Here is a 9,913-nt window from a genome sequence, read left to right on the forward strand (position 1 = left end):
CTATATACAAAAGATTAACTGCCACAATACATGGTTATACAGATGAATGGGTCCCACTTAAACACAGATCGTAAAGCATGTGAACGGTGGATGGTTCGCCGGTAGCTCCCTGCACCGGTAAAAAGAGCTTTCTGCGTCCCTGCCCACATGCCTAATGCAGGGCTGGGATTGGAGCTGCATATGCAATACGCTGCACAAAATCCTCTATATCTTATTTGTGTGTGACCCAGATTATATGTTGTTGACATATAAGATCAATATAGATAGGTTTTATTAGCACTACAACTGTAAAGAATATCGATACACTGCAGTGTCTAGCATCAGGAAATTACTCACAAAATTATACGACATCACTTGAATTGGAAAGCGTATAACCACTAGCTATGCATGGCACCGACCATATAGTAGCCATTTTGGGAGTACTATACAGCATGAGCAGCTAATGCTGTTACAATCGCCTAGGCATTACACCCTCCAAATTGTGCATGTAAGTACAACCAATTTGGCTATACTTTATTAGTATACATATATAGAGAGCTTAATCAATAGCACGGCTAGCTATGTTTACGTACATTAATCATCTCACACCACAATATTTTTAAGCTTTATACAGTGATGTGCGTTAGTGTGTATCTTTTCGTATCTGTGTTTGTATATGCCGTACGTTATTTCCACAAACCATTGTCCCCTCCGCTGGAGGCAGATGCCGACACGTAATCCAAGGCCTCTTCGTGCTTCCCCTCAGACTGAAACGACAGCGCGGGATTGGCGTAGCCGCTGGACTCCTTCGGAGTTGAGCCGTCGTGGCTGAGTTGGGACGCCATGAATTTGTCAAGATCCCTCCACTCTCCGGCGGATGCGTCCGTCACATAAACCGGCTCGATCTCAGGCTGCCGAGAAGTTTGGCCGTCGTGTGTCTGGTTGCACGGCTGGAGACTGGCAGCTACGGCGCCGATCAGGTCCGGAAGCCCGGGCATCCCTAGCTGCGGGAGCTGCATGAAGCTTGCCGGCTCCTGAGGAAGGAGCTGATGGTACTCCAGCTCTACCTTGCACGGGTGGTGGTAGCTCTGGTGGTGTCCATGATGGTACGCCGCGTTCTGGAGGTGGTGCACTGCCTGCCTCTGCGAGTCGACGTGAGGCGCCATGAACGCCGCATGGTCGTGATTGAACCAGAAGGGCGAGTCGGCGGTGGCCATTCTCTGCACCGTCGCAACTCGCTTCTTGAACACCTTGCAGACCACCCATCCTTCGTCCTGAATCGAACACCAAACGTACAACCAAATTAACATTTTCGTTAGGGATGGAGTGGTCATGAATGACGCTAATAATTATTACTCCTAGCATGCACATTTTGGGAGCTTGCCAGCTTAGCTTACGTACGTGGGGAGCTCCATTTTCGTTGGTCTCCAGGCGATACTCGTGCATGATCCAATCCAACTTCTGCCCATTGGGAGCCCGGCCCTTGTAGAAAACCAGCGTCTTCCTCATCCCCACGAGGCAGTGCTTCACGTAGATCGGCTTGTCCCGGCCGGTAGCCTTCCAGAAACCAGCAGTAGTTGCTCTGTTAGTGCGAGTGCCGGTGGGATACTTCTTGTCCTTGTGGCTGAAGAAGAACCAGTCGTTCTGGTCTTCCGTTCCGATCTTGCATCGTTCTGTTTGAGCATCGTTTGAGGTATGGTTAGTACGTACAAAAACTGAATTTGATGCATGGATTAGTATGTCATGCTTCTGCTAATCATGCTAGAGTAGTGTATTGGAAGGTTACGCGCGCGCATAGGAAAGCTTCTTTGGTTATACTGTACTCCCTCCATCCAAAAATAAGTGACTCAACTTTGTACCATTTTGTACAAAGTTGAGTCACTTATGGAGTACACAACATGAATGAGTGGAGTTGTGGCTTGTGATTACCTTGTAGATCCCAAGGTTCGATTTTGTACAAATCAACGTCTTTTATAATGTCTAAGCCAATCCTCTTCAATTGCACCTTCTTCCTCAGGTAGTAATCCACCAGCTCCTCATCAGTGGGGTGGAAACGGAAACCAGGGGGGACATGGGAGAAAGCATTCATCTTCTTCCACTGATGAAAATAATATAGGTACTAGAAGCAAGTTAGTTGACAGTTGACACTTCTGCCTGATAAACAAAAACATTCTTGAATCATGAATCTGATTATTAATTATGGTCACTCCATCTCCATGCACATGCGACCATCTTATACTCCCTCTGGTATTAATACAAGGCAATTACAAAAAATATACAAGCCCACTATCTCTTCATGAGAAGAATTGATCAGATTTTTGCCTCGTATGATAGTGCCTATTTATGCAAATATTGCAGGTTGCCATAGAGAAAGAGACACCACATGCAACATGTTTAATTAGCCCGGAACATGGAGGTTTAATTTTCCATACAATTGAATTAATCGTGTTATTTATTAGTTGGCTTGATTTTCTTGCTATCTGAAAAATGGGATAGTGGTCTTGTATGCAAAAACAGCGGGAGTAGAATTTGTTGCTATTGGGATTATAATATGCAGCTCTACATTTGTCAATCAACTTTGTAACCCTTTTAGATCAACGCATTTCTAATCACTTCATATAAAACCTACAAAAGAACTGGTGCAATTTTTGGAGGGTGATTGTAACCCAATGCCCATGATGGATTACTCCTAGGTTTGATGCTTCGCCGTCCCATTTATGTGAATTCTTATTTCAGCGTGAGAGTGAGATGATGTTCCCGTCAACAGCGAAGTACATGTGTTGATCATGGGGCCCCATGGTTTCAATCTTTAGTAGATATTGTGTGAGTGTGTGTGGGACTAGAGGCTTACTGGTGTGCATGTGTGTGTGCGTTTATGTTGTATTAGGTGTTTCTAAATAAATATAATTGGGATTCAAAAAAGTTGAAAGGCAGATTTTCAATTATTTGAAGCAAATTAGAATTACTAGTGATATTCATATGTAAGCATGTAACATTAGTCGTTATATTTCTAATTTCATGAAGGTATATTCACATTCTTAGTCGACACAACTTTGCGTATATACCTTTCTATAAAAATGGTGAAATTTGAGGCCTTGCTAAGAAAGTGGTAGCTTACTCCAAAAATCAGTCTTATAAAAGATGTTTAATTCTATGCAAACTAGCTAGGTTGAATTGACAACCATTTTATTGCAATGAAATGAATTTGTCAAGTGCATGATTATCAAATTGCATGTTTCCTAATATTCACTTTCTCATCTCTATGGCAATTTCCATGGCCTTTGTTTACTTAAAACTTCATGAAGGTGTATTCGTACTCATCGTAACTCTGTGGACTTCTATATAAAACGTGGTGAAGCTAGAGGCCTAGCTGAAAAAGTGATAGCATACTCTACATTGGTGCAAGGACATCAAATGCTTGCTTAATTCTAGGCAAACCAAGTTGAATTGTCGAATGTACAAATTAAACATGTTCTAGGACAATTTTCATGAACTTTTGTTTCGATGCCTAGCTTTGCTATGTGTGGGGTTCAACCTAGGTTATTCCAATGGTTAAAAGTGCAGATTTTGCTAAATTATACATACAACTATACATCGTTAGGCCATTTAGTAAAAAGATGGAGGTAACTTCTGCTCTATATAAAGGATGGGGATTTTTTCAAAGATATAGAAAAGTAATTTAGGTTTTAATAATAGCTCCTTTGAACTGGAGCTAAAAGAGAGACATAAAAATATGAGCAATTACGAACTCATGGCAGAAAGTACAATACTTTCTTCGTATGTAGGATTGCCGGGCCATATGATTGAGCCCCATATTTTTTCTATTGTTGGTTTTCTTTTGTGCGGACGAAGCTAAATTTAATGAGTGCATCCCAGAAGCAGTAGATCGCAAGTCAAAACTAATTAAATTTCTCATGTGGATGTGGAGGAGAGAACATACTCACACGATTCACCAACATGTATATTATATCTAACTGTCTACACATACGATCAATCAAGAGAGACAAGCACACTTGCACGCTTACAGTGAAGAATTTATGGCGAGGAAGAACGTACCAGTGCTTCACCACGCCTACGTACGCGCGTGCGGAGTTCAGCCAAGCGCTGCTTTTGCTGCAGGGCAGGGGCAGGGCAAACCTTTCCCTGCCTGCCTCCCTGTCTTCTTCTCCGACAAACACCTCGAAGCAAGCGAACCCCTGACCCACGAAGCACGCTCCGGTCAGAAACTTCAGCATGCACAGTAAGGGTATCTGGGTAGGACGCACGGCGAAGCAGAAGAGAAGAAGAAACCACGAGGTAAATGGATGCTGGTTAACTATCTTACTTACTCCCTAGCTGGCCCGCCCTCCTCTCCTGCGCGCGGGCGCGGCTGCTACCTCGCAGCAGCTAGACTCGAGCTGGCCTTCAGTCTCCGATGGAAGCCAGGAGCTAGCTAGCGTGCAACTTGAGCTAGCTACTCCTCCTTCGCTGGCTTTCGCCGGATGGTCGGGTCGATCGATGGAGGGGAGGGACAAGCCGGGCTATATATATACACTGGTGGCCTGCTTGCCCCGGTGGGTGGCCGGAGAGCGCGGATGGATTGCGGGCCAAGGCTGGCTGCAATCCAGGAGCGACGCGGCGAGACAGCGACGGCGAGATCTGCCACGATCTCCCTCTCACCCTCGTTTTCTATTGGCCTTCTTCGCCGTAACCGCCACCTCCCCCCACCCGCCCACGACAGCGACGCCGGCCTCCTCCAGCGACCGATCTATCGCCCCCGGCCGGCCGCGTCTCCTCCGCCCTCCGATGAGCTCCAGCCGAGACCGAAAGGGTGCCACGGACTCCACTTCCTTAACTCGGTTCATCTATAGACTATAAGTAGAAAGGTGGCTATTCAGAGCGAGGCTGGAATGATGGTCGGGCACCGGCTGCCACCTTTCTACTCAAATGCGCGGAGGCAGGGAGGATGCATGCATGTAACGATGTAAAGGTGCTGCTGCTCCGATCCTTCAACCCGTCGGTGATGGATTGATGGATCGATAATGGTGGTACTCCATACGGTTACACCTTACGTGAAACGTGCATTTGGCTTTGTGTGGCCCTGAAACTGAAAGCAAGTAATTATGGTTATGGTTATCATGGGCGGTGCAATATTGGGACCAAACACATCCTGTTGCATGCGCTTTGCCGATCGAGGAGCAGATGCATGGCGCAAGTTGGAATTATGCAATCATGCATGCATGGACCGGGGTCTGAGGCAACTACTGCTGTCCCTCATGGAGTACTTGCTCTTGCACATAATTTGCATTCCATCGTTATACATCGTGTACACTGAAAAAAATGCATGAGGAGTTATAATAGACTAGTGTAAACTGGAAAACATCGAAGTTGGACGTGAACACAGATATATGCCCCCAGCAAGACCAAAAAACACACCAAATATATGGCCAGCTAACTGTCTGCGCACAGTGTGTTAACAAACCATGGCAGCTCTCTGCTGGATCACCTCGATGTGTGGTCGCTCTCGGATCAGCCGGTTGGACCCTACTTCTCGACCGACCCAAGTATATCTCCGACGGGGACCTTCCTCCAAATGGAAATGCAGTGCCACAGAAGCGAAATACATCACACCATGCTCATCCTTGCTAAAAGTGGGACACGTGTATGGGCATGTTAAGCCTTTGAGGGCACGTAACATCCCATCTGGGAGCAGCGTAGCTATATATAAATGATCTATACCCATTCCCGGGCCGTCAATCGTGTACCATGGATTTCCCTCTCGTCCATACTCCTTCCTCCGTTCCTAAATACTTGTCTTTCTAGGCATTTCAACAAGTGACTACATACGGAGTAAAATGAGTGGATCTACACTTTAAAATATGTCTACATACATCCGTATGTGATAGTCATTTGAAATGCCTAGAAAGACAAGTATTTAAGAATGGAGGAAGTAGTATAAACGACAATAGGTGCAGGATTGTGCAAGGCATCTGATCGAGTAGTGTTTACAAAATACTCCATCCGTTCCTAAATATATGTCGTTGGGGGAGTGTAAATTGAACTCACCAGCGACATATTTTTCGGAACAGAGGTAATATATACAAGCGGCGCCACTCCTACATGCAAAGTACACCAGAATAAGGGTTAGAAGTAGTAATAAGTAAGCAGGTCCCGGTAGAAATATGGCTTAGCCGTGGGCGAGGGGGCGGCCTGAGTGAGTGGCGGTGCAGGTGCAGCCGCGTGCAGGCAGAGGCGGCCGGTGTGGTCCGGCGTGGGCTCGACCTCATCATTAGTTAATCCCCGCTTTATCTTTTGTTCGGAGCTGACCGGCTGCTACAAGGGCCCCACATGGCATATGTGCATGCATGCTTGGTGGCCTTCTCTTCTCCAGAAACAAAAGGTCGTCTTGCTTTGGTGTCGCCAAGCATGAATATGGGGCCTAGGTAGCTATATCTAATCGCATGTTCGGCACATAACTAGTTCAAAAATTAGCTTGAACCTGAAATAGAAAGGCGCGCAAACCTGAAATGTCAAGTCCACATCAGACGAGACTGATGACAGCGACGAATGAAACCGTAGCTGCAAGCAAGTTTCAGAAAAACAATGTTATCAGCAGCTAGCAAGCTCATTAACCTGGCGAAGCATGCACACATAGGCTGTTCTGGTAAGCCCCGGTCCCCTGTCTATTCCTTATTTGCCACACCCACACTGCAGCCATGGCAATAGCATTGTGCAGCAATATTATCTAGCTAGCTACAGCCCCGCCGGTGGTCCTCGGTGTGATACGCACGCCCTTTCTTCGCACGCAAAAATGAAAGCTAGTGATTGCTAGCGCTAGATCACGCCCTCTATTGGAGCTGTTGTCAAGATCACAATCCACACATGCACACAATATTCACGTGCGCAGCAACAAACTCGATCTCACCATACAACAGATCCTTAATTTCATGTCTGTTCGTCGAGCTGCTCAGCTGGTTCAGCGGAGTTAAACTTGGGGTAGCCTAGCTTGGTCCTTTGGTTGGAGCTTTGAACAGTCGACACGCGTACTCGTGTGGCAGATGATGATGATGATGATGGCGATGCCCGGATCAGGCGGCGTTGCACCTGGGAGGGCGCACTGTTAGACTTTGGGAATACACAAAGAACAGCGCAAGTGGATAGAATAGATGCCCATCGACGCTTTTGCTTCGATGGCGATACATTCTCGGATCTTTGTTTATTTTGGGTGGACGGTATGGTATTCTGCAATTGGTTCGGGTGTATCTTTGGGGGAGAAGTGAAGCAACAGGAGCACACGACATTCGGTGCGTCATCTCATGCCTAGCTAGCTCTTCCGGCCGGTGTCCTCCTGCAAGTGGACTGGCTCTTTCATTTATATTTTGAAAAGGGCATTGTACAATGCAGATGTAAATATGCACATACTCACACAGCCCCTACGGAAAAAAAAGAACTGAGGTCGCAGAATTTCCATGAAACAAGATTTCTCCCCTGTATAAAGCAAAAACGATTGAACCGATACAAGGAAGTGAGAAGAACCTCCTGCAAAGCAGGACAAAATAAAAACGACATCCGAAATAGTAACACTAACACTACCAACTCAATGTTGAGCGAGAATGCATGAAAAGCTAGACCCTAAGCGCATCTACACCTGGGCATCCCAAACCGGCCTCAAACGCCCGGACGGCCCGCCTGGTCATTAACCAGTCACGGAAATCTTACCTAGATGGGCGGCTCAAACGGGCCTCAAACGTCCGGACTGACCGACACGCCTCATATCCAGCCCAAATATGGGGCGGATAACGGGGCGTCCGCCACGTCGGACTGGCGGCGGGGTCCCACGCGAAAAAGCCCGAAAATCCAGCGGTCCGTAGCTCGTCTCCTCCGTCGAACCGATGTCGCTGCGTAGCGCCGCTCCTGCGGGCCGCATAGTGCCTAGCCCGGCTATTTAAGTCGACCGGCGGCACCGAAACCCTACCATCCATATTTTTCTCTGCATGTCCGCCGCCACCGCCACTTTCCACTCCCCCCGTCCGCCGAGTAGCCATGCCCCCATGCCGCCGGGTGAGGGGCCACTTATTTCTAACACCGGAGCACTGGATCGAGCTCCTTGAGTAGATCCTGGCAAGGCGCGAAGCCCGGATCGCCACGGGGCTACCTCCGGATGCAGTGAAACCAGAGGAGGAGGAGGAGGAGGGCGTGGGGTACGCAGATCTGCAGACGGAGCAGCAGGCCATCCTCGATTCCCTCCGCTCGGACTTGGCTGCAGAGGCCATACACCGTCGCCGGCAGGAGATGGAGGTCGTGGAGGAGGCGGAGAGGCTCGTTACATGGATGAGGTCGAGCAGGAGGAGGGTGACTCAGAGCCACCCCCCTACCCACCCATCCAGCCTGCGCCCGACACCGTCGTAATTGACATCTCCGGCGATGAAGATTAGCTAGGGTAGTACGTAGTATGTAGTACGCAGTATTTCTTTTGCATGCTTTGTATGGAACTAGGGGTTGAAACATGAGAGACTCGGATGCAGAGTGGCTAATTTGAGGCGTGACTGGTCACTATCCGCGGACACGCTCGGTCACGTCCACGGGCGTTTGAGGGGCCTAATTTGCAAAGTCCGGCAATAGACGCTCTAACACTAGACAATTGAGACTACCGAACATGCACTAGTAGAAAATAGGGCATTGGTTCGGCCCTAGTAATACCATTAATTCCGGTTCGCTCACGAACCGGGACCAAAGGAGGCAACTGTCCCGGTTCGTGAGCCCAGGGGGCCGGCCGGGCCACGTGGGCCACTGGTCCCGGTTCGTCTAGACCTTTTGGTCCCGGTTCCACGCACGAACCGGGACCAATGCGCCTCGCCCCTGGCCCATGACCATTAGTCCCGGTTTGTGCCACAAACCGGGACTAAAGGGTTGGTCCTCGTTGCGGTCAGAGTTTAGTCCCACCTCGCCAACCGAAGGGCGCTCACACCGGTTTATAAGCCCGTCCCTCTCTGCCTTGTTGAGCTCCTCTCAAAATGAAAATAGATGCCCTTATACAGGGAATTTGACCTAAATTCAAAGTGAATTTCTCTGAAATTCATAGAAATTTATTATGAATTTAGGTTGAATTCTCTCTATAGGTGCATCTATGCTCATTTTTTTATGTTGGGGTTGGCGATCTTTACAGACTTTTTGTGTATTGAATATGCACCATTCAAAATCAGTCTCTGCTTTGAATGGTTCATTTTGAACACACAAAAAGTCTGGAGTTCAAATAAGTTCAAGAAAATGAAATCCCTTTGTAACAGATGAGTTTCCATATGAAATCCTGATAATTTGAAAGAGATTATCCGTTTTGTACACGAAGCGCATCCAGTTTTTGCCGTAACCCTCTCAACTTTCTTGCACATGCTATGTGGATGAAATGATGATACCATGCCAACTTTCAACCTTTTCAGAGTTCATTTGAAATGCTTTTCAATTTTAGGGTCTTATAGCTCAAAATAATTACTAAATGCATGAAAAATAACAAATGAAGTCAGAAAGGATTGAAAAATGATGATGTGGCTTTGAATGGTGCATTTTGAACACACAAAAAGTCAGGAGTTCAAATAAGTTTTAAAAAATGAAATCCCTTTGTAACAGACGAGTTTCCGTATGAAATCCTGATACTTTGAAAGAGATTGTCCGTTTTGTACACGAAGTGCATCCAGTTATTGCCTTAACCCTCTCAACTTTCTTGCACATGCTCTGTGGATGAAATGATGATACCATGCCAACTTTCAACCTTTTCACAGTTCATTTGAAATGCTTTTCAATTTTAGGGTCTTATAGCTCAAAATAATTAGTAAATGCATGAAAAATGACAAATGAAGTCAGAAAGGATTGAAAAATGATGATGTTGCTTTGAATGGTGCATTTTGAACACACAAAAAGTCAGGAGTTCAATTATGTTTTAAAAAATGAAATCCCTTTG

At 46.8% G+C, this 9,913-nt stretch overlaps 1 protein-coding gene across 3 annotated transcripts; it reads right to left on the minus strand.

Annotated features, from left to right (window-relative positions):
- Positions 1-313: 313 nt before the first annotated feature.
- LOC123049674 (NAC domain-containing protein 7) lies at positions 314-4,782 on the minus strand. 3 transcript variants are annotated; one of them, XM_044472565.1, is made up of 5 exons: positions 4,308-4,782; positions 4,036-4,175; positions 1,909-2,077; positions 1,381-1,652; positions 314-1,253 (listed from the first exon to the last, which is right to left on the minus strand). In XM_044472565.1, the coding sequence occupies exons 3-5, from the start codon at positions 2,066-2,068 to the stop codon at positions 666-668; spliced, it is 1,020 nt and encodes a 339-aa protein (XP_044328500.1). In that variant the 5' UTR covers positions 2,069-2,077; positions 4,036-4,175; positions 4,308-4,782; the 3' UTR covers positions 314-665. The 3 variants fall into 3 exon arrangements, with proteins under 3 accessions (XP_044328500.1, XP_044328499.1, XP_044328501.1); XM_044472564.1 differs by having other exon boundaries at positions 4,304-4,782; XM_044472566.1 differs by having other exon boundaries at positions 1,909-2,098; positions 4,304-4,782.
- Positions 4,783-9,913: the final 5,131 nt, after the last annotated feature.

The sequence above is a fragment of the Triticum aestivum genome, chromosome 2D, assembly GCF_018294505.1.
Source record: "Triticum aestivum cultivar Chinese Spring chromosome 2D, IWGSC CS RefSeq v2.1, whole genome shotgun sequence".
Lineage (NCBI taxonomy): Eukaryota > Viridiplantae > Streptophyta > Magnoliopsida > Poales > Poaceae > Triticum > Triticum aestivum.

Bases quoted from the DNA above. Each gene is read 5' to 3' on its own strand.
- LOC123049674 (XM_044472565.1), bottom strand. From the start codon at position 2,068: ATGAATGCTTTCTCCCATGTCCCCCCTGGTTTCCGTTTCCACCCCACT. The intron at 1,653-1,908 runs GTAATCACAAGC...ATGCTCAAACAG, and splicing joins CGAACCTTGGGATCTACAAG to AACGATGCAAGATCGGAACG. The intron at 1,254-1,380 runs GTACGTAAGCTA...TGTTCGATTCAG, and splicing joins ACGAAAATGGAGCTCCCCAC to GACGAAGGATGGGTGGTCTG.